Raw genomic sequence first — 26,376 nt, 5'->3', positions numbered from 1 at the left:
AGGAAAAAAAAGTTTTTCAATTTTTTTTTTAATTTCCAAAAAAAAAATTTATGAATATAGAAAGTAATTCAGATTTTCATAATATTAATTTATTAAGGAAAGTGTTCCAGCAATTTGCCTCGAAACACGATGCCATACACCACTAGTTACCCATTTTTGATGTCGAGTTGTTGATAGATTGGTTTTGAATCGGTGCCAAAAGGTAAGGGTTAAATGATTAAAATCATTTTAAACATATTCATCTACTTCATTTACAACATTCACACATTGATATGTGTATAAACTAGCACTCCATTCTATATTTTTTTTCAAACAATATTCTTGAATATTTATGAAGAATACAAACAAAAACGAATCATATTTGTATTTGTGAATTTTGCACATAAATTTTGTGTCCCAATAACTATAGCTGATCTTTCAACTTTAATTATCTCAAGGGAAAGGACTGCATCAAATTTTATCGTAATTGGAATAAAATTCCCATTCATCCACACCCACCTATGCAATGTTACTACTACCATTTAATCAAACTAAGAGTTCATATGTTGAAAAGTATCTATTGCAACTATTATTAAATCTAACTATTTATTTAAATTACATATGAGATTTTTTTATCGAGATGAATAATGTAGAGAATAATTTATTTGTACAATGTAACAACAGTCCATTTATTGCATGTATTAAACAACAAAGAGCTAATTGATCTGCAATTTGTTTTCGTTTAAAAATACACATAAAATAAAGAATTCTAATACATTTTTTTTAAATACACTATTAACTTATAGTCAATTTATAAGTTTGATAAAACTCAAATTTGCAATTTACAAATAGAACTTAAGATTTAATAATTATATTAAATTTGATAGTGCTATTTATTATAACAATATTACTTTCGTAGATTTTTTCAGAAACAATGTCTAAAAGAAAAGTGAACAGTAAAATATTTTACAATGGTCAGTTTTCTTCTAAAACTGCTTTTACTTCAGGAACAGGACATTTTGTAACTGCATCTTCACTCCTGAAAACAGTTGCAAATGGGAATAGCACTCTGCATTCTGTGAGAAATTTTTCAATGTAATTTGGACAAGGTCCAAAATCACCTTGTTGAAGTGATTTTAAAACCTTTGAACAGCTGTCTAGTGTGATATCCGTTGCAGTTAAATCAGTTACTAATTTTAAACACTCATCTTTCTTTTTTGGATCTAATTGATACATCATTCGAGCTCCGGCATACAAAGCAGGTAACGATGAGTGCTTTTTCAAAAACGCTTCATTCATTTGTTGAGAATTCATGCCCTTGAATATAGATTGAACTTCCTTTTCAAGAACTGCTTTTACAACAGTGTCCACATTTGGAAACATTGCATGCATAACTTCATAAAATCGAATTATGCATGTGTGTAGCATTGAGTTCTCAGAGTCAACTTTTAATGCACGTTTGATGGACTGCAGCATTAATAATAATTTATTTTTCCGATAATATATTTCAAAAGCCATTAAATGTGTTTCAATGTTATTTGATACTAGCAATTGAAGAGGCTTCAAAAATTTAATAGCCTGCTCCAAAGGATCTTCAATAAACGCTAATTTTTCAGGAATAAGATCTTCCAGTATTGGTGCCTCTGGATCCCCTTCTAACTGCCGGCTCTTATTATGTTGTTCTTTTTTTATTTGAGCTTGTGCAGCTTGCGCACTTTCTTGTTCAGCTTTCTTCTTAGCTTTACGTTGCTTATTTCTAAGCTTCTTCAATTCAGAGGGTAATAGGTTTTCTGTATTAATTTCTGCTTCTGCTGACTCGTCTTTCAATGGCTTATCAAATAATCGTACATACACTTGAATCGCACATCTCGCAGCTTTAAAATAAAATGGATGCGACCTTAAAACATCTTCTAATCGCAAAAGACCAACATAAGATCTCAGTGTCATTTTTCGCATACAGTAAGCATGAAAATCAAATTGATCTTCAATTATTTCTGAAAAATGCCTGTCCACTTCATGACATTTTTTCAATGCTTCTCCCCATTTTTCTAAACGCTGAAATGCTAGAGCACATTCTGTTTGAAACCACATACACTGCATTTCATTTAGATTTTCCATAGCAGAAATGCCTTCTCGAGTAAATTTTGCACAAGTATGTTCGGCTTCTCTAATCATATTCACACGTAACATATATTTCGCACATTTTGAATTAATATATCTATCAGCTGTATCTAATGCCTGTGCTTCTTCAACCCACTTATAAGCTTCATAAGGATCTCCAGCATGTTTGAAAATTTTACCTTTAGTCACAAATAACTCAATTAAAGTAGGAGTGTGCTCAATAGCTGCATCTATATATTCTAATGCTTTGGCAGTGTCTTTAAGATAATCGTAATGTTGAGCCAAGAAATAATATGTCCATAACAAAGCAGATGCCGGAGCTTGATCCTGGCCTTGATCTTTTTTATAAAAGCAACCACATGCCATGAGAGACTCAACATATTGTAATAATAATGATTGCATTATATCCACTTTTGAAGTATCACTATATAATGACCTCAAATCCACAAAAAGTGGAGGCACACCTTTTTTCAGTCCTCTTTGTAAATAATCATCAACTAGTTGCTTAAATAAATCACCACTAGCATGATTTAAAGCTAACCTACGGGGTGCAATAGCATTAGGGTACAGTTTTTGATATTCAATATAAAAATCAACGATTTTATCTTCTGTAAGTTGTTTAGACTCTATCAGTTTTACATAATATAATGTGTTTTCAGGATTTCTATGAATAAGGTTCCCAAAAATTTTGATAGCTTCTGAAAATCTGCCAAGTTTTATCATATATTCACCAGATGTTTCCTTTACAGCTAGCTTGTCCATTATTTGATCAGAAAACATTTCCAAATGTTTTACGGCGTCTTCACAACGACCAGCTTCAGCTATTACTTGGTTTTGGTACAGTAATAATTCACTATGTTCATAATCTAATATGGTGTTTTTATTATTAGGATTGACTAATTGTGACCTTCGAAATGTTTCGAGTATACTGTTTGCCATTTCATAATCTCCTAGTAAGTGATAACTCATTGCAAAACCTATCCAAGATGCCCGCTGTGTGGGTCTTAATAAGAACAGTTGATATCGTGTATCTTTATAACCTTCCATATCACGCATTTGAATTTGTAACAATGATAAATCTCTTAATATTTCCAAATTATCTTTTTCCCATTTCAGAGCATTCCTGTAGCATTTAATAGCTTCATCATATTTTTTGTCAGTCCTTTGCAGAAGACCATAGACATGCCAACAAACATGAGATTTGAGGTCATTTCGAAGGCCCCTCCGAACATGTTCATAAGCTTCTTCCTTCCTTCCTAAACAGTTTAGAGTCAAACCTTTCATTGCCAGTGTTTCTCCATGCTCAGTATATTTTGGGTTTGAGAGAATTTGTTTAGCAAATTTAAGTCCATTTTTATACTGTTTATGTTCATAGCATCTGAGTATACGCTTGAACAAAGCATTTTCCTTAGGTGGCAAAGGATTACTCGAAGGCATTTTGATATAATCAAATCAAACTATCTGTCAAAAAAAATTAAATGTCTTTAATTGCACACATAAACTGATTTTAACATCAATACTACTGCACAACAAAAACAAGAATTACTTTTCTGTACATTAAAAGAGCACTGGAAATTTTATATTACAGAACCACTTTAATATAATATTCACGTGCTAGAAATCTATCCTAACCTCAAATAATTATTTTAGATCGGTTTTTATGTAATAACAAAATATATATATAAAAAATTCAATTTAAATAACTTGCTGTTTTATCGTAATAAACACTGTAATACAATATATACAATGAATATTCTTACCCTTTAAGTAAAAAGATGACAACCAAAAAAATTTGATATGTAAGCCCCGAAACTTAAAACCAACCAGAAATTATAATCAATTTGGCACGCGAAATCATTAATCTAGGTTAAATGTCAGGATAAAATTTATAAATTACAAAAATTGAAATGTTCACTGCCTAGGAATTCGGTGCATTCATTGCAACAACTTAAAAATTCATTGCATAGATTGAATTTATAAATTTCCACTAGACTTGACGTACGTATTACCAGATCGAAAAGCATTCCTAGTAAAGAAAGACAGCGAGATAGACGAAGTCAGATGTAGATGACAAACTGTCATCAACTTCTCTGTCATCAACGATCATATTGAATCACTCGCTACCGCCACTGGACCGCGGGGCTAAACACGAAACTAACATGTCTAATGATGGAAATTGATGGAATTGTTCAGCAATTGCTCAACACCATTATTATATTGTCTAGGCTTAACACTACACAAAAGATCTCTCAACGAGGCTTTTCAAATTACATATAACTTGTTTCATGTAACGCTTACTAAATCTTATAATAAACTAATATAAAATTAATATGTGTATATATATATATATATATATATATATATATATATATATATATAAAGAAACTAAACCAATTACGAAATCAGCTTTATTAACTTCCCGTAGGGCAAGTTATAGTAATCGCAAAAAAATCGAAAATGAAAATTTTTATATAGAGGTTTCTGAACATTTTGGCATACCTTAGAAAAAATGGATGTATGTGTGTGTGTGTGTGTATGTGTGTGTGTAGTATGTATGTGTGTATGTATGTACGTGTGTGTATGTATGTGCGGATACAAATTTTCGTCGACGATTTCGGGAACACGGATCAACCGATTTGAATAATTCAAAAAGCATTCGATTCGTATTGATAAGGAGACATGCTGATTAGTTTTTGGCAAAGGCAGGCCCAGCCGTTCCAAAGATACGGGGCAAAAAGTGCCGAAAACGATAACTCAGTTTTTAAGAGAACGGAGCGTCCGATCTTAATAATTCAAAAAACATTTTACTTGTATTGACAAGATGAAGAATTGATCAAATTTTCATGAGGGCGGGTCTAGCGGCTTCGAAGATCTAACAAAAAAAGTAAAAAAAAGCCATTTGGCGGTCAAAAATGATCATTAGACATATGCACATCAAATTATCAGATATTTTATAGAGATTTTAACAATAAGTATAAATTTTGTTTGCATTCCTATGGGTTCCGTGCCAATGTTTATTTGTTAGACGGCGACGCGGCGCTTACACGCTTTGACATTTTGTCTTTATGCAGTTAAAGCAGTACGATTGCGTTGAAAAAAAGTTCAGATCTTCCCAAATATGCCAAAATAAAGAAAACATTATTTTTTCTAAAAAAAATTAAAAAAAAAAAATTAAATTTTTTTTTTTCAAAAAAAAGTAATTTTTTGTCCAATTTATAGTTTCTCAAAAATCTTATTTTTTCGAAGTAATTTTTTTTTTTAAATGTCAATCGTTTTTAAAAAAATAATAATTTTTGGTACGGGAAGTTTCAGCAATTTGCCTTAAGGCACGATGCCTTAATTGCCTTAAGACAGAATTCCACTTACAGCTAGTTAATCCATACGTTTCAATCCTCATCGAAGACCGCCATTCAGAGGAAAACTAAAAAGTTTTTTTAGGAATGCATGGAAAAAAATTCTTTATCAAACATAATATTAGAGTAGCCTTTACCTCAGAGAACACTCTTTCAACATTATCACTGAATTAAAATCTAAATTCTATTCGAAAATTTTAAGTAATTTAGTATACGAATTAAATTGTCTAAATTACCAAGGGTTTTACATTGGCGAAACTACAGCCAAAATTTACACAACAGAATCTCTCAACACAGAAATAATTCAAAAAATAAGAATCGAAATAAAACAATGCTCACAGAACACATAAATAACCTTCAGCACAACATTGATTTCCTAAACCCGAGTATTTTACATTTTGAAACCAATATATTTAAAAAAAGATTTAGTGAAGGTTGTCTAATATCGTTAAGCAATAAAGCAATCAAGAAGAGACTTAACAGCTATTCGCTCTGCAATGATTACAAGATATTCCTCGACCATTTTTCAAACAATATTATTACTGAATGAAGCCTGACCCTTTTTTATTACTTTCCAAAACCATATGTTTTTGCCAGTTTGCACATTTTTTAAAAAATCTTTATAAACACATTCATTCAGCGCATAGACTTCAACAGCTATGTACACAAATTTAGTTTTTTAACTCTAATTCATAATTAGTTTTAAATGTTTAAACTACTGATAGATTGGTGTTAAAATTGTGTTTATTAGTGTAGTGTAGTGTCTAATTGTTTTTGTCTGTACCCTATCTTTAAGTCTAATATGCTGTATCAATTATGAATTATATAATTTATTATTATACAAGTAGACTTTGGAGTTTATTGTGTTTATAATACCTAATTGTCTGCACCATTCAAACTATACATTATTACACTCCTAAAATAAAGTATTCTTTTTTTTATTCTTTAGAAGTTGCTTAAATACCTAACTTAGCAAAGCAACGTTTGCCGGGTCGGCTAGTATATATATATATATATATATATATATATATATATATATATAAACTCCTTAAAAGTTTTTCAGATAACAAAATAGAAAGAAAACTAAAATACGAGGTCTGTTCAAAAAGTTTTCGTAATTTTCGTTTTTTCAAAAAAATATTTATTTATTCGTCTACATTAATGTGGTCCCCTTCAAAGTAGTCCCCCCCAGATATAATACACTTATGCCAGCGTTTTTTCCAATTTTCGAAGCACCCTTGATATTCACTTTTTGATATGTCCTTGAGCACTCTCGGCGATTTTCTTCAATCGAGGAAAACCGCCGTCCTTTCATGGGTCTCTTCAACTTTGGGAATAGGAAAAAGTCACACGGAGCCATATCTGGTGAATTTTTGCACTTTGCAACACTTTATTTCATTTTTTACGCAAAATTTAATACAAATTCTTTGACTTTTTCAATTCTTCCATTGTAAAAATCGCCGAGTTCAGAAAAACACGTCGAACCTTAGCGACTACCACAGACAAAGTAAACAGTGAATATAGCTGAAAATTTCATCATACTTTAGGGGCATGTATACCAACATAATAAAAAAAAAATTTTGACAATCAGACACTCCAGACCCGCGAAATTTAATTATTAGTAATTCCGGGTACTTTTTGAACAGACCATGTATGTTATTTTAATTGATACGTTTTGAGTCCCAATTTGACTCTTTTTCAGAACTAATAATATTAATAACAATTTCGATTATCATGCTCAAAAGGTGATACATTGAAAACTTTAATAAAGTAATAAATAATAATTTTAATTAAATTATTTTTGAACTACCACTCTTGAACACCTTTTAATTAATTATCTATGCTTTCAATATTTTTGAGAATTAAAAACTATTTACGTTTTAAAAACTATTAAATTGAAAGTTTCAAAATCAAATCCATTACAAAATATACTTTAGAATGAACAACAATTATTTTAATTTGTTGCTATATACTCTTCTTTTATCTATGGTTGTTATAGCGTTTGACTGTATTTTACATCAATTAGTAGTCCAGTCTATGACGTAAAGAAATTGGTATCTATGAACCATCTGTCAAACATGCACATGTCAAAGTTCTCTCAACAAAGCTGTTGAAGTATACTATTTGTTAAATATATAAGTTATTATTAGTAAGACCGTTATTATTTTATAGTTTATATGTAATTGTTTTAATGTTGAACTACGTACGAAAAATTGATATAATGGTATATCCCGTACAATGGAATCTCTAGAGCAAGTAGATGTTCCCTTAAATTGCGAGCCTGGTGCGAGTACAGAAAGTGCAATAGTTGTAACTGATTCATTTGATGAATATGCGAAAGAATTGAGCTATAGAGACAATGATTTAACAGAAAATACAAGTACTATTAATAAAATACAATCCAAATGTCAAGACATCGAAAATGACGCGACACAAATTAATTCTAACTCTGTTGAAATAACGATACAGAATAATGAACATAAAGATTTGCCAGTGGAAGACGATAGTTCAGTTGTGATCAGTGATGATTATTTAAGAAATTCCGAATGGCTTAGTAAAGAGAAACATATTTTCATCTTAAGTTCTGCAGGTAAACCAATATATGCTAGATATGGCAATGAAGAAAAATTAGCAACAACATTTGGTGTTATGCAAGCCCTGGTTAGTGTGATACAATCTAATAATGATATTGTAAGATCTGTACGCACAAAAAGTACTGAGTTTGTTTTTCTTGTCAAAGGACCATTAATTCTTGTAGCAGTGTCTAAGACAAGAGAAAGCGTTTCACAGATAATACTGCAATTAACGTAAGTAGATATACCATATGAATAGGTAATTTGAATTATGATTCAAATATATTTAATATAAAACATCTAGTGAATAGTGTGAAATTACTTGTGGTGATGTCTATTTCATGCATTATATTTTTACAGCATATTTATATGTATGAATGTGTATCAATAATAGTTGAACATGTGCAAGACTTAAAACTATATTAAGTTTTTAAGTAAACGATCAATGACTATAAATAAATGTTTGTTTTATAGGTATGTTTTCAACCAAATTATCAGTATCCTCACATTGTCAACATTAACAAGAATTTATGAACAAAGAAGAAATTATGATTTGCGCCGAATGTTGGCCGGATCTGAAAGGTTAATTGACCATTTATTGCATTTTATGGAACAAGAACCTTCATTTCTACTTGGAGCAGTTAAATGTTTACCTTTAGCACTAAAATATAGAGATACTATTGCAAATACAATTACAAATGTGTGTCAAAAGATTAAAAATTTAGTATTTGCAATTTTGATTGCTAAAGATCAATTAGTTACATTAGTGAGAATGAAGAAATATGTTATTCATCCAGCAGATTTGCATCTTATAATAAATTTAGTACACTGCTCGGAATCATTTAAGAGTGCAGAAAGTTGGACACCAATATGTTTACCAAAATTTGATTCCAGGTATAAATAAATTAATAATGCGTAAGGTATTATCACATAATAAAATAGAAAATATATTTAATGTTTTAGTGGGTTTCTTCATGGACATGTATCATATTTAGCTGAAGATTGCCAAGCATGTTTGTTACTGTTAACAGTTGATAGAGATGTATTCTTTACTTTATCTGAAGCAAAGCAAAAAATTACTGAGGTTCGTTTAATTTTTATTACTTTTTGTTACTTATTTTTTAGTGGAAAACATTTTTAGAAACTTCGTAGGAGCAACTGTCTTGAGGCAATTAATGAATCAATGAATCAGTTTTCTGTAACACCACAATCCATTGGAATCACGGGGATGAGGCATTTTTTATATAAATGTAAATCTACTGCTCAGTTATTTGGTTCTGCAATACAGGCACCATATAATTTACCAGGTAATTTTTAACTACTCTTACTTTATCTATTAGTCTTAATAATTAAATTAAGATTAATTAATATTTAAATAATAACTTGAAACAAACAAATAATACTTAATATGAGCTTAAATCACTACATGATAAAGCTGCTTGAATATCATGTTTTTATAACAGGGGAATTTAAAAGACTATTTGGGCTATATCAAAGAATGCATCATAAAATTCATAACAGAGCTCGGCCATTAAAACTTATGTACATGTGCTTACAAAAGGAGACAATGCTAGTTTGGGTAATGTTTAAATATGATTGAAGATTTCTGCTTGTAAGAATGCACAAAATAATGAATTTTACTATTTCAGATAACTACTGGATTTGAGTTGTATGTCACTTTCGATCTTCTTGTTGAGAAGCAGAATGCAATAGATTCTGTTAATAAATTGTTAAAATGGATTAAGAAAGAGGAAGAAAGATTATTCATTTTAAATGCACCCACATTTTGAAATATTTTATCAATATAATGTTTTAATTAACATTTATTGCTGTTTCATATTGTGAAATGAAGAAATGAATTCTACTTACAGCAAATTGTATTAATATATAAATATGTATAAGCGTTCATGTAAAAAGATGCCAAACAACAAATAAAATCTTGTTTTAATGAAAATTTATGCAACAGAACTCACCAATTATATGTAGTTATATATATATATATATATATATAATGTGTGTGTGTGTCTAAAGTTTTTTAAAATAATTTTGATGTTAAAACATGTGAACCAAAATTTTCAGGGCAATTCATCAAATGAAAATAATGGTATATAATCATTATTTCCATAGTGCTAATATAAGCTGAAGTAAACTAAAATAAATTGTTACATATTCACAATATCACACATTTAACTACGTAATCAATGAATTTATATCAAAAGAATGTTACGAATACAAAAGTTTTATCAAGCACAGACTAGTTGAGACTTTGGACTATACTATTTTAGGTTTTTGTGAAAATTATTTATGATGAATACCTTGAGAAAAAAAATTATATACTGAATTACAGATGACCATCAATGGGGTGATATTGTTGGATAATTAATTTATTTTCGATATGATAACATTTAATTGTATTAATTTCTTAGAAGATTTAGCTATGATGATAATGTTGATGTCATCTGCAATTGAAATAAAATAACAAGAAAGTGAATCAGTAATGTAAATAAAAGAAGTAGTCAGTATTTAAGTTCGATTAGATAAGTAGGATTCAAATGGTGAATTCTGATAATCAGTGGTCTTTTGTGAGAAATACCATCAGAAGCATAGATAAGTGATCAGAAGCTTTAGATAGGTCGCTAAATATTGATGTATAAAACGTGGTATCTTCTAAAATGTCAATTATATATGTTATGAACTAAACTACAAATTGAATGAGAAATTACGAAATCGGTGCTGATTCTTAAACAAAATATATTTATTGAGAAAATGCGTTAATCTGGTATGCCTATTTTTTCTGTGACTTCATTCAACAAAGCCAAAATGAGAGTTGGATTTTCTATTAGACATAAAGAAGGATCGACAATAAAATGCTGCCGAGTAACAATTCAATACAATAAAACAACTATTGGTGCATGGCATCATGTCTTAAGGTAAATTGCTGGAACTTCTCGTACCAAAAATTAATGACTGGTACCAAAAGATGACCATAACTTTAAAAGAAAAATAAAGAAATTGAAGACAAAGAAGATTTAAACAGATACTTACAGATATTTTAATTATAATAAATAGTATATTAATGTATAAGATAGTCAAATGAAATGTATATATAAAATATGAAAACTGTTTTCATAATCTCTTATACCAGGCACCTCTTCCTGACTGAGATATGAAAATAGTATACCAATTAAAAAAGAAATTATTTATAAAAACTAAAAAAAAAATAGAAATTTTGCGACTTTTGAAATTTTTGAAAGATTGCCATTTTAAAAAAAAGTTTATTTTTTTTATACTGTTAATCTTTTTTTCATAAATTTTAGCTTTTTTATAAGGTATGCTAAATTGTTATTTATAATAAGGTATGCCAAACGTAAAAATAAAATTTTCATTTTCGATTTTTTTGCGAGTACCATAACTTACTATACGGAAATTAAAAAATTATTTGTTATATAACTATTATTATTGTTATTAAGTATTATTAATATAAATATTAAATTCCCTAAAATATTCCTTGAAGCACACCCAGACAGCACAAGACATGCCAGGGAATGTCCCACTTGTCCTCACAATCTCCTAATATCGCGATATCCTATGAATATCCTATGAATATGCAACGGGACGTCTCAAACCCAAAGGACTCGAGCAGGTATAACAAACGGTTCACGAACATGTCGCACTCATACGCGCACGGCTTGAGACCTCTAAACGCATATGTTTGTCCCTTTCTCTTTCGTCGCGTCGGCTGTAGGCTGTAGGCACGGAGCGTCCTTTAAGGTTTCAGCATATCAATAGACGCTATATGTCATAGTTTTTGAGTAATTGAGTAATAATAGTGAAAATTTTATTTGTTTTATATAATTATATGAGCGTGTGTTATAAATAATTAATATTATTTATCAAAATACTCTAAAATTGAGTAATAATAGTGGAAATTTTATGTGTTCTATATAATTATATGTGCGTGTGTGTTACAAATATTGCAGCCGTGTTTGAAAGAGGATTGACAAAAAAGAGCATTGAAAGAGTTGGTTTTGAGGTTTGACTCGAACCATACTCAAAAGTTAAATTAAATATTTTTGAAATGCTTTCTATTATGTTTGTTGGAGGAGCTTCAACTTGTGGATCAAAACACAATTGGTAATCAAAAGTTTATATAGATTTATTTTTATTTGTTAACTTTATCATATACTAAACAAACTTTCTCTTTAGATTTTGTATTTAGCCATCAGAGTCCAGCTATGAAAATCCATTTTTGATGATGGTTTGGCCAAAGAATTTTGCTAGGGACGAGGAAAGGGCAAAAATAAATTTTGTGATCTAGTGCCTTGCGATGTCATCACAGGTAATTTATATATCTTATACTTATGATGTGTTGTAAATTATGAATAAAACTAATATATAATTAATTCCAGGAATTGCTTTGAAAAATTTGCCGCATGAGACATAGTTTGCTGTTTTAGAGGCTGCAAAAAGCTGGCTGCGACGTGCCAATAAATATTATACAAGGTATTTCTGTGAGATGTGTACTATATGTTTCTCCTATTTACAAAAAAATCATGATTATTGACTGGTTAGTTGTATCAATGTTAGTGCAAAATTTGTGCTGTGTACACATTTTTAGATGTAAAAAACCAAGTTTAATATTCACTCGTAATGACATCAAATTGTGTCGATATATTTGGAATTAGAGATTATTTTATAAATCTCTGTCTATTTTGATTGATGTATCGCTCTTAAAGAACTTACTCATATATATATATACATATATATGCATTTATTCATTTGTTTTCTATTTCAGGAGAGAAAATCAACCATAAACTAGGATTGAATGCCGAATTAATTATGTTTTTAATATTGTAAAATAAGTTATTTTGAATTAAAGTTGTATATATTAAATTTTGTTATAAAATTATCTCAGGATTTTGTTATTTTGTAATAAAAGTTTACTTTGTGAAATTGTGTTCTTTTATTTTATTTTTAATCCAAATTTATTTTTCATCTAAAAAGTAAAAAACAATTCCATAATTATATCCTATTCATGTCCGGTTTATGTCCGGAATATCCCGCGCGGGATATCCTACAGAACGTCCCATAGGTGCGACATATTAACATGTTTCGGATAAGATCAGGATAAGCGGGATATCCGTAAGGCTATCGCAGGGACAATGAATGTCCGCGCGTGGATATCCTGTGGACGTTTTCCAGGATGTCTTGTGTTGTCTGGGCAATGTTATTGTATAAAATTGAATAACGAATAAATTTTGAAATAGTAACGTTAAACCATTGTATCTGTTCATCATAATTACTTTTTATTGAATTTCATATTAAATTCCCTAAAATATTTCTTGAAGCACAATGTTATTGTATAAAATTGAATAACGAATCAATTTTGAAATAGTAACGTTAAATCATTGTATCTGTTCATCATAATTACTTTTTATTGAATTTTATATTAAATTCCCTAAAATATTCCTTGAAGCACAATGTTATTGTATAAAATTGAATAACGAATCAATTTTGAAATAGTAACGTTAAATCATTGTATCTGTTCATCATAATTACTTTTTATTGAATTTCATATTAAATTCCCTAAAATATTCCTTGAAGCACAATGTTATTGTATAAAATTGAATAACGAATCAATTTTGAAATAGTAACGTTAAATCATTGTATCTGTTCATCATAATTACTTTTTATTGAATTTCATATTAAATTCCCTAAAATATTCCTTGAAGCACAATGTTATTGTATAAAATTGAATAACGAATCAATTTTGAAATAGTAACGTTAAATCATTGTATCTGTTCATCATAATTACTTTTTATTGAATTTCATTAACGGTTCAGCTGAGGTTAGATTTATATGCAATCGTACCTATGATTAAAGTAAATAAATATATTATATTCTTATATTGTCTAGGAATAAGGAGAACGCAATCAAAGGACACTTCATATAGCTTAAACTCAAGGCTCAAGACGGTATATTAATAAAATGGCCTAAACTTTATATCGACATTTCGAAAATAAATAGGTATTGAAATTCAATACATTATCAACTCCACATATTTTTAAGCACAAAATCATTTGATGCACAAATTAAACAAAACTTGAAAATCAAAGTTTTTTTCGCGTTTTTCATTTTATTTATAAAAAAAGATTTTTTGCGTGCTGATGAGTATAATAAAATTTAGTCAAACAAAATGTGTTTTTAACTTCCCGTAGGGCAGGTTATAGTAATCGCAAAAAAATCGAAAATTAAAATTTTTATATATCTTTACGTTTCAAAGGTTTCTGAATATTTTGGCATACCTTAGAAAAAATGGATGTATGTGTGTGTGTGTGTGTGTGTATGTATGTACGTGTGTGTATGTATGTGCGGATACAAACTTTTGTCGACGATTTCGGGAACACGGATCAACCGATTTCAATAATTCAAAAAAAAATCGATTTGTATTGATAAGGAGACGTGCTGATTAGTTTTTGGCGAAGGCAGGTCTAGCCGTTCCGAAGATACGGGGCGAAAAGTGCCAAAAACGGTACCTCCATTTTTAAGAGAACGGAGCGTCCGATTTGAATAATTCAAAAAACATTTTATTTGTATTTACAAGATAAAGAATCGATACAATTTTCATGAAGGTAGGTGCAGCGGTTTCGGAGATACAGAGGAAAAAATAAAAAAATGAGCCACTTGGCGGTCAAAAATGATCATTAGACTTATGCACATCAAATTATCAGATATTTTATAGAGATTTTAACAATAAGTATACATTTTGTTAACATTCCTATAGGTTCCGTACCAATGCTTATGCGTTAGACAGCGACACGGCGCTTACGCGCTTTATATTTTGTCCTTATATGCAGTTAAAGCCGTTAAAGCAGTACGATTGCTTTGAAAAAAAAGTTCAGATCTTCCACAATATGTCAAAATAAAGAAAAAAATTTTTCAAAAAAAACTATTTTTTTGTCCAATTTATAGTTTCTCAAAAATCTTATTTTTTTCAAAGTAATTTTTTTTCAAAAATGTTAATCGTTTTTAAAAAAATAATAATTTTTGGTACGGGAAGTTCCAGCAATTTGCTTTAAGGCACGATGCCCTAATTGCCTTAAGACAGAATTCCCACTTACAGCTAGTTAAGTTCTTACTTGATGAATACCAAATGCAGAATTTGGTTCGCACGGCACAAATCCAACTGTTGATTCATGTCGATTAATTAAAACTTTGCATAAATCACAAAACTTTTATAAACACTACCTTCAACACTAATTAATAATCACACGATTTCACAGGTAACTGAAACCGACGGTTATCTACGATGTCGAATGCTTGACATTTAACACTTTGAGCCGGCAGTGGGCGAACGATCGGCATCGTTTACCTCATACACAACATTGTTTAGAACGTTTCAACACATTTCAATAATATTATATTTGATCGATTTCGTGCAGACTAATTTTAGTTTTTACTTTAATACTCCTCAAGTGACGACGCCGGCTATGTTGGCTGCCCTGTTGGCCGGTGATACGCTTAACTTGTTAATATTTTTTAAAATTACAGTTTAGTCTATTAATTAAGAAAAATAAACTACTCCATTTTTTGCGAATTTTAAGTTGTCAAACTTGGGCACTAATTCGACAAGAACGTTTATTAGTTTTGCGCGATGATAATTTTTCTTATGATTTACATTTTTTGTCCACGTTTTAGCCTAAAATCCTGAAACTGTTTTTAAAATTCTGTTTGAAAGATATCAGCTCGGCTGAACGGTTTCTTCATAGATAAATAAGCATAATAATAATCTCCAACTGCACAAGTTAATCTTTTTATTTTCTTTCAAATATCTCATTATATTTTCTTATTCTGTTTATAAATATTATTGTTACATTCTGCATTATATGCAATTTTATCTTAGCATTTTATGTTACTAACTATATATTGTAATTTTGTATATATTTTAATTGTTATTCATTATGTAAAATAATTGTATTTTTGAGTCCTCTTGGAGAAATCTGTGGGCTATATATTTAAATAAATAAATAAATAATAGGTTTCTTCGTAACTAACTGTTAAAACTTTTTTTGGGTTTTTAATAAAACTGTGGATATTGACAAAGTTCATTATCTACTAAACGAACACTATAAAATATTATTTTTTTTATTATTACTGCGCGAAATCGTTCAATGATTTACAATATTTAAACCTAAAATAATTGACAACTTTGTTCAAAATTAAATAATCTGCAGTTTAACAACATAAGGCCGCCCTATAGCTCTCTATATTTAAATTACTAATAAATTAATATATTGATATATTCATTAGTTCATGCAACTTTCCGTGGGTCTAGAAATTAAAAAAAAAATCTTTTTTCTTCGTTTTTCTTAATATTTTTAAGGATAAATTTTAAACATTCAGGAATATGTGTACAAGAGAAGTTTTTATAATTGAATTTGAATTTATTTCCGAGGATATAATCGTTTGACCACGATAATGCAACTGTGATAAACGCGCTTTTCTCAACTTCTACTGGACCAATTTAATTAAAGTTTTTACTGACAATGAGTCTTTCTTTATAGACTTTTCTTCAGTATGAACTACGCTCATCAAATAATTCCGATTGTTACTATTTTTAGAAAAAAAATGAGAATATCAGAAAAGTTGATTTTTTGTGTGAAAAAAAAACATTTTAACTTGTTCATAGTTTATGCGATGAGGACATTATTTGAGATGAATAATATATATACATTTTTTTCTTTCAGATAATTTGGAGGGGCTAAAATTATGGGTATATTTCGGTGTCATTTTTATGAGACCCACCACTATCACACTGCAGAATTGAAATTTTTACTATTTTTAATTTTCATTTTTTTCTATATATACTCAAAACATTAACTAGTTACGTGTGATAAAAAATTTAGGGAAAATATTATATGGTTTAAGAGGGAATTCCTAGGGTCAGAATACATCCTTAATGCAAAATGCAACTCAAAACTCATTACTAAAACAAATTACTGATTATTGATAAGAATTGTATTAGCTTTTCTTTTATATTAAGCAATTTATTCCAATATGGTACTTAGCATCATAATTTATCCAATATTTGCTGGTGAAATAGAAATCTCCTGTAATTTGCATTTGGACAATAATTGAATTTTTATTACATTTGACAATAATTGGCTGACCACACTAAATCTTGACTTCAATGAATTGGTGAAATAGACCTCATAAAAAGAAAACTGTAACAACTGTTATTTGGGTTTTGAATCGCAGTGCCAAAAAAAATCATATGAAGGATGATCGATTGATCTTATACTACAAGGATTCCATCAAAATAACTTGGATGTTTGATGAAAAGACAAATTATATAAAACTAAAAGTTAAAACTTGGAGGAGTGCAACTTGCACGAAAGTACTCATTACAGGGAAAATGCTTATTAGAGAACATTATAATAAAAACAATGCTCTCACACAACAACAGAAGGCTTATTTTATTTCTTATAAAATACCAATCTGAATGCAAACATTTATTGAAAATTTTATTGCTTTATTAATAAATATTTACACAAATATAAAATTGAATATATTTTAGACACGTTATATACCTAAATGCTATTACAATCATAGTCATATAAAATTGGTATACTATTAAATCTAAGGAATTGCTCGCTTCATTAGTTCTTTTAATTATTTTTGACAAATAAAATGTTGAAATATTGCAATATTCATATTAGCAATTGTGAATACTTACATTAAACCTACTTATAAAAATACAAAATTTCAGTAAACACAGTAAGTGTAATCCCAAAATAGTGATGGTTTTGTGCTAGTCAAAAAATGACATGCTTTTAATACTTGCTGGTACGGTGGAAGATTCAATCGAAATTTCTAAAGTTCACTTTATCACAAATCATTTTCACATACATCACATATTTAATTATATTTCAATATTGCACAACAAAGCGTACACATGTGTTGTGTATACCCGTTGTTGTAGACAATGATTTTCATTTTTGTACTGAAGCAATCATATTCATATGGAAGTATAAATAAACACATACATCATCATATATTCATGAAATACATGAGTCGCATCTGAACTTTTTACAGAAGTACTGTAAAAATATATGATCTAAAAAACCAATATGACAATGTGTACCAATGATGATTATTGCTTTCAAAGTGTAGCATGTATTATAAATATACATACAATTAAATATATATATATATATATATATATATATATATATATATATATATATATAATATTAAATGTAAACTTATATATCTAACCATATTACTTAACCAATCGAGTCTTTTGCACAAGTCTTGTTGTGAGACCATCATCCTTGGGCCACTCAGCTAAAGCTGCCTCCGTTAAATTGAAGTTTTTTAGTGCAAAATCATTCAAAGTGGTGAACTGCAAAAATAATAATAATAATTAAAAGTCACACTTGATGTACTCCTTCAACAGTTACTAATAAATAAGATGACAAGCATGTATATTGGCCAGACTTGTCAGAACTTAGATAAAAGACTCAGGCAGCATGAATTACAATGCAAAAATATAGATAATAAAAAATTTAAAAGTATGCTTGTGGATGCGCTAATATCAACAACCATAAGTTTGATTTTGATAATCCCCAAATCTTATTCCATGAAAAAAACTTATTAAACGAAGCATAGCAGAATCAATGTTAATAGTTAATTGAACGTGACAAAGATATAAAAACAAGATAAGTAACATATACTGCACAAGATAATTCCAAGAGACCTACAAGCAGCACTAGTGAAATTTTTTTTAAAAGTATATTTAAAAACTAAAATCCTACAAAAGGATTATAAAAAAGTTGTGTGCATTTAGATATGTATGACAAATGGCAGATATAATACAGGATCACATAGTCATGAATTCTCTACTGAAAAGTTCAACAAAAACTATTTTAATAATATGTAGTAAGTTTATTTCTGTTGAATATAAAATAAAAGTTGAATTACTTAATGCATACCTGCCAAGGGCTGTCATCATCAGAACTGTGTGTATCTGCTTCAACTTCCACATAAGGTTCAATTTCAAGATCACTATCAACACCTTCAATGTTTTCTTCATCATCATAATCAACCGCAAAATTTTCATCTCCTACTTTTTTCATATCTCCTCGTTCCAAAGCTTCAAGGTGTTCTAAAAAAAATAAATAATTTGTCTTTAACTTGTGCACAACTCCTACACATGATTATAAATTATAAACAAAATTGATTAACACTGAAATAAAAATACAAAAAACAGCAGTATTTGTTAAGGATTGAGAAATAAAATATTTACAACACAGTAACAGCGTCAACCGGTAAGTTGTTATTCATTTGACAAGTATTAATAAGAATATGTACTATGATAATGTAACTATATCCATTATTAAAAATATGATTTTAGTTACAGAATTCTAAAGAATATATTAAAATTTTTGTTAAATATGCATACTAAAAATATTGTAACTGATTTCATATAATCTATACCTGGATATATCATAGCTTTCAGAATAGCCATAGGATCTTTCTTTGACCACTTTTGGACTTCTTCATCCATCTTCTCGATTTTAGAGGGATTCATTGCCCATAAACAACCTATAAATTGATTGGCAAATAAATATACAATAATCCATAGAGAGTCATTAGTTCTAACATTTTGAAAATATCAATTCACCTTTTCTCTGGCTGCCACTGGTAGCTGGTTTTTCAATTTTCTCAAAGCATTTGTTCAAGCTAAGATTGTGTCGAACTGAATTCTTCCAGCCATTAGGAGCAGTCTTGAAGTATGGGAAATGTTCACTAAAAATATGAATAAAACTTACAAATTTATTATAACCGAAATTTAATAATAATCATAAAGACGATTTAATCAAAATTGTAATAAAAAAGGTAGAAATAATATGAAAATGTAGTTAGTGTCAGTATACATGGTATATGAAATATGACTAGTTACAGGTTTTAGATTGACATATTGTTGGGTAGTGTGATTAAAAGAAATTAATAATTCACAATTCATCTATATTAATTAAATTAATCTTTAAAGTGACGTTTATCATGTAATCATTCATTTGAATTTTCCATACCACATAAAACTGTAGATCTCTGATACAGGTAAACATCCATACTGAGAATTTTTTAATGCCAAAGCTATCAAACATGAATATGAATAAGCAGGCTTGGGATAAATTTCATTTCGTACTGGTGTAGAGGTACTGATCCTAGGTTGAGAATTTAGTGATTCTATTGTTTGGCTCATAAAGCTATCATTGATTTGACTTTTGTCAATATTTTTTATAATGGTAGGTTTCACATTCACTTTCGTTGTGGGACTATGGAGTGTAATTTTCTTTTTATTAATTAGGTCTGAAGAGAAATCTTCTTGCGACATGTGAAGATCTTTCACAACTGACTTAGATGTTGATCTTTCATAAGTCTTTGTTGCTGAAATCTTCACACTTTTCGGTGAAAATGTTAGATGATTCTTTGCATCTGGAGACGACATAGGTGAGTCTAAACTGTTGTTCAGGATTCCAAACCTGGACTTGACAGGCCGAACTTCAGAATACAAAACTGGCATAACAGAACTTGGGTCTACCATCATAACATCACTATCATTCCCGCTCAGATCTAAATTGTGAATTAAGTTATCATCATCAAGCCCATTATAATAGTTGTATTTAGAGCCAGTTTGCATATCAAGTTCCAGAGGTGTCAGATCACTAAACAGGCTAAGAGGCACATCTCCTGATCCTCCCAATAATGCAAAGTCCGAACGAACATCATGGTCTAATATGTCATGCAAGGAATCCGTTATGTAAAAATCCATGACTCCTAAATCAGAGGCAGGTTCATCCTGCAAAAATATATTTATTTATCATAAGTACCATAATTGTGCGCAATGTAGTTAACTCGAGTAACGCAGAAAAAAGATTTCCGGGCGGCGCCGGCATGTTATCAGGAAACGGTGAAACAGTGAAGTTTATCATACTGGACATAACGATGTGCCGAGTATAGCAAACCCCGTTTCCATTTTTTAATACCTATGCATAGCTACGCACACAACCTCTATACATATATATAAAAGCAAACATATAAAAAAAATGATTATGTGCAAATTTTAGAAACTAAATAAACAATATAAAAACCAAATGATTTTTTTTTAAAGAAATAGATTAGAAAACTAATAAAAATGAGTAAAAAAAATAAAAAAGCTAAAATTATTTATGAGTGAAATTATTTATTTATTTATTTACACACACACACACACACACACACACATATATATATATATATATATATATATATATATATATATATATATATATATATATATATATAGATTGGTTCCAGAAAAAGCCGTGTAAAAAAAACGTGTAAAAAAAGACATTGATCTTATACAAAAATGGGTGATTTGTCCTACTCTCTAAAACGTATTAAAATTAGTGAAAAACAAGAATTTTCAAGAACAAGAATTCATGTTTATTTTAATAATAGTTCCCCTAAATTAGTGCTATTCACATTTGCTTTGACCAGTAAAAATTGTTTGTACGCGCTAAAGGGGAATTTACTTAAATCTTTAAGCTAGTGTTCGCAAACTATCGATACTATCGATGGTTTCAGACTTTTTTCTTTCATAAATACTTTTTTGTGATATGAACATTCTTCGCAAAAATTAAATTTGACAAAAAAATTTAAGTACATAAAATTTCAAATCGTGCTAAATGGAATAAAATCGTGTAAAAAAATTAAAAATATTCACATTAAATTTCAATATAAATTTCACAAAAAAAAAATGCTGAATGATGACACACAACCGTGTCGAAACGTATAAATAAATAGTTATTTATTTGTTTCTTTTATTTCGACGATTGGCGCAAATTCACACTCAAGGATATATATATATATATATATATATATATATATATATATATATATATTTTTTTGAATAGTCTTGAATTTGATGTTGATATATATGTTTAATTTGAGTTTAATAATCGGGCGTAACATCAATAAAAATAGTATGAGTTTTTTTTAAAAATTTATTTATTTAAAATCCATACGTTTCGGCTAGCATCTTAGCCATCATTCAGTGGTAATCAAGTTAACTATAAAAATTGAAACTAAATAAATTATATGAAAGGAAATTTTGTGGAAAAACAATAATAATAATAATAGTAATAAAACACTTACAATTTTGTATCCTAATATAGCAATGGTTTCATATGCTATATTAGGATACAAAATTGTAAGTGTTTTATTACTATTATTATTATTATTGTTTTTCCACAAAATTTCCTTTCATATAATTTATTTAGTTTCAATTTTTATAGTTAACTTGATTACCACTGAATGATGGCTAAGATGCTAGCCGAAACGTATGGATTTTAAATAAATAAATTTTTAAAAAAAACTCATACTATTTTTATTGATGTTACGCCCGATTATTAAACTCAAATTAAACATATATATATATATATATATATATATATATATATATACTCGTATATACACCTAAGTCTGTTTTTACACGGTCTTTTTGTACACGGTTTTGATATAACACGGTTTGAAATTATTTATTATTTTTTAATTTTTATTTTTATTGAATAGAATATTTAATGTCCAAATATTAAATAGAATATTTACAAAAAATCCTTCATTTTTATTTATTATTATCGCGTATTATGTATCACGCAAAAAATCGTACTCACACTCATTTCATAGTGACCAGAACAACATCTCATCAGATGGATGATTTGTTTGTTCATTTAAACAAACAATATTCTAATATTCAGTTATTTTTTTATAATATATACAAAAACTTCTTTAATCGTTTATTTATGCGGGTAAATAACCATTATCTTTTAAATTTGTTAAAATCAGTTTGTTTCTAATATAATTTGTTTTTAAGAACATTGACAGAAAAACATACATAGTTCCGAAACGTTTATATTTTTGACTTACATACTTTAATTTCTTAAAAAAAAGAAAATGAAAATAAGTTAACGCACTTTTATTGAAAAAAAATCGTTTTTAGTTTCATAAATGTATATAATCTATCATACAGGTAATTAATTCTGTTTTTTCTTAATACCCAGTTCTAAAAAACTTTTTAAAATAATTATAACATTTCGTTATATAGTCCACTCTTTATTTTATCATTTTTACTTTAAATATATTGTAATACTTTATTAATGTCAACTCTTTCACAATTTTATTTAAAAAAAAAAAATCCACTAATATCTATTTCTCTTAAGTATATTGTTTAAATCTTATCAAGATCATGTTTCTTGACAGATGTCCTGAAAATGGAACGTACCGAGTTCCGAAACGTCGACAGTAAATAAATAAAAAAAATGTTTTTAATAAACTGTTTTTTATTATCTTTGATTTCTTTGTTCGTAGCTCTACAATGTATAGTAAATAATTGTTGCTTCTCAAATCTAATATTTCAATTTTTTGTTAGATATTTTTACAGGTTTTCTGATCAACTCATTTTTTTCTTTAAAATATTACCGATAATCAATTAATAAGGATTTAAAATAAACTTAAAAAGCTTAATATTTTCTATTGATGTTAAAAGCGCACATATTCCAACAATAAAATCAAAAACATTCAAATTATATTATATATATATATATATATATATATATATATATATATATTCACATACATATGATTAAACATAGAAAAATATTATCAATTAATATTAAATAGTCAAAAGAAAAAAAAAAAAACAAGCCAATTCGGTGAAAAAATCAGTAAAAGATCGCACTATTATATTAAAAATCTTATTTTTAATTCAAAACAATATGTATAAATATATATTTATTTTAATATCAATATATTTTGGTAAAATAAAAGCAGAAGTATATAATTTAAAAAAAAATACAGGTAGATTTAATTGCGAGTCCTCAATTCTTTTTTCATTTGTAGATTTTTAGATTTGTATAAGCAGTCGTGGGGCATGAGGATAAACAAACGAATACGCGGGGTATTGTATTCATACATGAAATACAAGCCAAAACTTACGTTCAACTCACACATACATGCAGAAACATTACGCAAACATAGACAAAGCATGTATACAGTTAAATCCATATCAAACAGTAATCTGAACTAGTATTAAACAAATGCAATATTTATAAACATATACCATCAATTTATAACCTTTTAACAATTTAAAATAGTCGGATATGAAATAATACTGTAGATATGAAGATCTGAAATAATGTTTTCTACTGAATGAATGTGTGGTACCGTACAAGAACTTTATTATTGCCTAGGTTATAACATAATTCAAATTGGAGATTAGCTTTATATCTATTCTACGCATAAATATACCGTATTTTTAATATATAATTGAATATCGAATGACTTGTGCAACATATTCATAAATAAAATGCTAAATTTTTGTATGAATATTAGCCGAAGGAAAAGAGCGGGATTCACAAAATGGACGAGTCCAAGCCACTCATGCCGCAAATACAATCAACAATACAATACTAAACCAAGATAGTACTGATTATAAGTCGATAAAACAAAGGCCTACTCACATAATATTTAATTTGATTGAGATCTGAGTGTCCCAGTGATATATCCTCTAATTTTAACATCTAAACAATTAAATAGCAGTTGACAGATATAAACACAAACAATAAGCGCCATGCGCCAAACAACACTAGCTCCGCTTAACCGAAGTATGTTCCGAACCACAGAACAATACCAGATAGATGCGCCGCGTTTGGCGCTCTAAATTTTGGTAACTTATCGGACTACTCAATAGATGGCCGTCGCTACAAATCTTCGAAATTGCACAAAGACGAGTTTAGATTGCGTATTAGATCACTTTAATACCAAACGAACGAAAGGCATTTTGGCCAAATTAACTTAAACATGTCTTGACTATAGCTGAATAGATTATAAATTATAAGTAAATATAATTCAAATATAAAAATTTTTTTTGATAATCTTATTAATTGAAATGTTACATTTCGAGTTTTGGCTTGATTTATTTTCAGTGCTACATCATATATCTCTATAGATATCATTGAAATAAAATACAATAACAAACGACAATAAACAATATTTATTAAATATAACTATAAAATTTTTACAAAACAACTATTATAAAATGAAAAACTAGAAATAGCCAAAAACCATATTATGATTTGAATAACGAGGTGCTAAATGTGCATTTACAGGCAATATTGTTTCCATAAATTAAATAATCAATCAATATATCTATTATAATGACAATATAATAATTTGTATTAAATTGAAATTTTTAATTTATAATCACTCATTTTTTGTGTTAAAATGTTGGTATGATGTTTATGTGAAATGTCAATTGTCGTAGTAGTTTACAGTTAAATATATTAATTTGTTCATCGAAAGTTGAATTAATTGATGAATACGTTTTATTATTAACTGTTTTGTGTAAAAATAAAATGTTGAAACCAAAGGCTCTAACCCAAGTACTGAGCCAAGCGAATAGTGGAGGGATAGAAATAACATTGTGAGTCTTCATATCATATTCACTATTTATGTTTTTAATAATACAGTATAATCAAATATTAGACTCTTAAATCGTGAAGGCGCATTATTAGCTTATGCCGGATATGGAGACAAAGATGCTAGGATTACAGCAGCAATCACAAGCAATATTTGGGCCGCATATGAAAAAAATGGCAAGAATGCATTTAAAGAAGATTGTTTACAAATGATATTTATAGAGTGCGCAGAAGGCAGAGTAGCCGTAATACAAGTATGTGAAAATAAATTTGTTCTTTCAATATTTATTTATAATATGTATAACTTAATTTGTAGGTTGCCAATCTGTTGCTATGCCTTTATGCTCGGCAAACTGTGGGCTTTGGTTTACTGAAAGAAAAAGCAAGTGCTCTTGTACAATATCTGGAAGAACCATTGAAATTAGTTGCGACATCGTAACTCTAATGAATTAGGTAAAATAAAGTGGCTATACTTGCTAATATATTTAGTTGTGGAATTCTACAATATTTGAATAATTTCTTACAGGAACGTAATTGTACATTTATTTGATAAGCAAGAACTTCTCAACACCAAATTCTATGTGGAATATTTTTGTTCAACAATATCAATTGTAAATACAATTAAAGATATTATTGATTTATATATATATATATTTTTAAAAGTTACAAAAGTCTAACATTATCCTTGTGATATGTGAATTATGTGATCCATGATAATGCTTGTATAGAATTAAAATAAATTAATATAAGCATATATTTTAAATAAGACTATATAAATATCTAATTTACCAAAATAAACAGTTATTCAGTTATAAAGTTAATATTGAA

The 26,376-nt window shown here is 28.4% G+C and overlaps 4 protein-coding genes and 1 long non-coding RNA gene across 6 annotated transcripts; 3 read left to right on the top strand and 2 right to left on the bottom strand.

Annotated features, from left to right (window-relative positions):
• Positions 1–751: 751 nt before the first annotated feature.
• On the bottom strand, positions 752–4,164 carry LOC113377773 (N-alpha-acetyltransferase 15, NatA auxiliary subunit). Of its 2 annotated transcripts, none has more exons than XM_026618194.1 (2): positions 3,861–4,164; positions 752–3,557 (listed from the first exon to the last, which is right to left on the bottom strand). In XM_026618194.1, exon 2 carries the CDS (start codon positions 3,535–3,537, stop codon positions 955–957), a length of 2,583 nt encoding a protein of 860 aa, XP_026473979.1. In that variant the 5' UTR covers positions 3,538–3,557; positions 3,861–4,164; the 3' UTR covers positions 752–954. The 2 variants fall into 2 exon arrangements, with proteins under 2 accessions (XP_026473979.1, XP_026473978.1); XM_026618193.1 differs by having other exon boundaries at positions 755–3,561.
• A 3,387-nt stretch (positions 4,165–7,551) lies between these two features.
• On the top strand, positions 7,552–9,883 carry LOC113377368 (vacuolar fusion protein MON1 homolog A-like). The gene is made up of 6 exons (XM_026617664.1): positions 7,552–8,260; positions 8,501–8,920; positions 8,990–9,110; positions 9,168–9,333; positions 9,490–9,605; positions 9,676–9,883. Exons 1-6 carry the CDS (start codon positions 7,692–7,694, stop codon positions 9,814–9,816), a joined length of 1,533 nt encoding a protein of 510 aa, XP_026473449.1. The 5' UTR covers positions 7,552–7,691; the 3' UTR covers positions 9,817–9,883.
• Positions 9,884–12,125: 2,242 nt separating this feature from the next.
• Positions 12,126–12,530, top strand: LOC113376564. Its single transcript, XR_003367042.1, has 3 exons — positions 12,126–12,160; positions 12,233–12,365; positions 12,436–12,530. It is a non-coding gene; the product is annotated as an uncharacterized LOC113376564 (long non-coding RNA).
• Positions 12,531–18,308: 5,778 nt separating this feature from the next.
• Positions 18,309–24,739, bottom strand: LOC113377774. The gene is made up of 6 exons (XM_026618195.1): positions 24,592–24,739; positions 20,122–20,891; positions 19,713–19,837; positions 19,526–19,633; positions 19,021–19,193; positions 18,309–18,431 (listed from the first exon to the last, which is right to left on the bottom strand). Exons 1-6 carry the CDS (start codon positions 24,649–24,651, stop codon positions 18,309–18,311), a joined length of 1,359 nt encoding a protein of 452 aa, XP_026473980.1. The 5' UTR covers positions 24,652–24,739.
• A 623-nt stretch (positions 24,740–25,362) lies between these two features.
• LOC113377918 (ragulator complex protein LAMTOR2-like) lies at positions 25,363–26,136 on the top strand. Its single transcript, XM_026618374.1, has 4 exons — positions 25,363–25,553; positions 25,616–25,802; positions 25,865–26,001; positions 26,075–26,136. Exons 1-3 carry the CDS (start codon positions 25,486–25,488, stop codon positions 25,985–25,987), a joined length of 378 nt encoding a protein of 125 aa, XP_026474159.1. The 5' UTR covers positions 25,363–25,485; the 3' UTR covers positions 25,988–26,001; positions 26,075–26,136.
• The last annotated feature ends 240 nt before the right edge of the window (positions 26,137–26,376 follow it).

Source organism: Ctenocephalides felis, unplaced genomic scaffold (assembly GCF_003426905.1).
Source record: "Ctenocephalides felis isolate EL2017-DRISC unplaced genomic scaffold, ASM342690v1 CF-g0.4_SCAFFOLD_01886, whole genome shotgun sequence".
In the NCBI taxonomy this organism is placed as follows: Eukaryota; Metazoa; Arthropoda; class Insecta; order Siphonaptera; family Pulicidae; genus Ctenocephalides; species Ctenocephalides felis.
Note: the sequence above shows the minus strand (reverse complement) of the source record. Positions and strands in the feature narration are given on the sequence as shown.

Bases quoted from the DNA above. Each gene is read 5' to 3' on its own strand.
- LOC113377773 (XM_026618194.1), bottom strand. From the start codon at position 3,537: ATGCCTTCGAGTAATCCTTTGCCACCTAAGGAAAATGCTTTGTTCAAG.
- LOC113377368 (XM_026617664.1), top strand. From the start codon at position 7,692: ATGGAATCTCTAGAGCAAGTAGATGTTCCCTTAAATTGCGAGCCTGGT. The intron at 8,261-8,500 runs GTAAGTAGATAT...TTTGTTTTATAG, and splicing joins CAGATAATACTGCAATTAAC to GTATGTTTTCAACCAAATTA. The intron at 9,334-9,489 runs GTAATTTTTAAC...TTTTTATAACAG, and splicing joins GGCACCATATAATTTACCAG to GGGAATTTAAAAGACTATTT.
- LOC113377774 (XM_026618195.1), bottom strand. From the start codon at position 24,651: ATGTTAAAATTAGAGGATATATCACTGGGACACTCAGATCTCAATCAA. The intron at 19,838-20,121 runs GTATGGAAAATT...TCATATTTTTAG, and splicing joins GAGATCTACAGTTTTATGTG to TGAACATTTCCCATACTTCA. The intron at 18,432-19,020 runs GTATGCATTAAG...TTATTTTTGCAG, and splicing joins ATGATGACAGCCCTTGGCAG to TTCACCACTTTGAATGATTT.
- LOC113377918 (XM_026618374.1), top strand. From the start codon at position 25,486: ATGTTGAAACCAAAGGCTCTAACCCAAGTACTGAGCCAAGCGAATAGT. The intron at 25,554-25,615 runs GTGAGTCTTCAT...ATCAAATATTAG, and splicing joins GGAGGGATAGAAATAACATT to ACTCTTAAATCGTGAAGGCG. The intron at 25,803-25,864 runs GTATGTGAAAAT...CTTAATTTGTAG, and splicing joins GCAGAGTAGCCGTAATACAA to GTTGCCAATCTGTTGCTATG.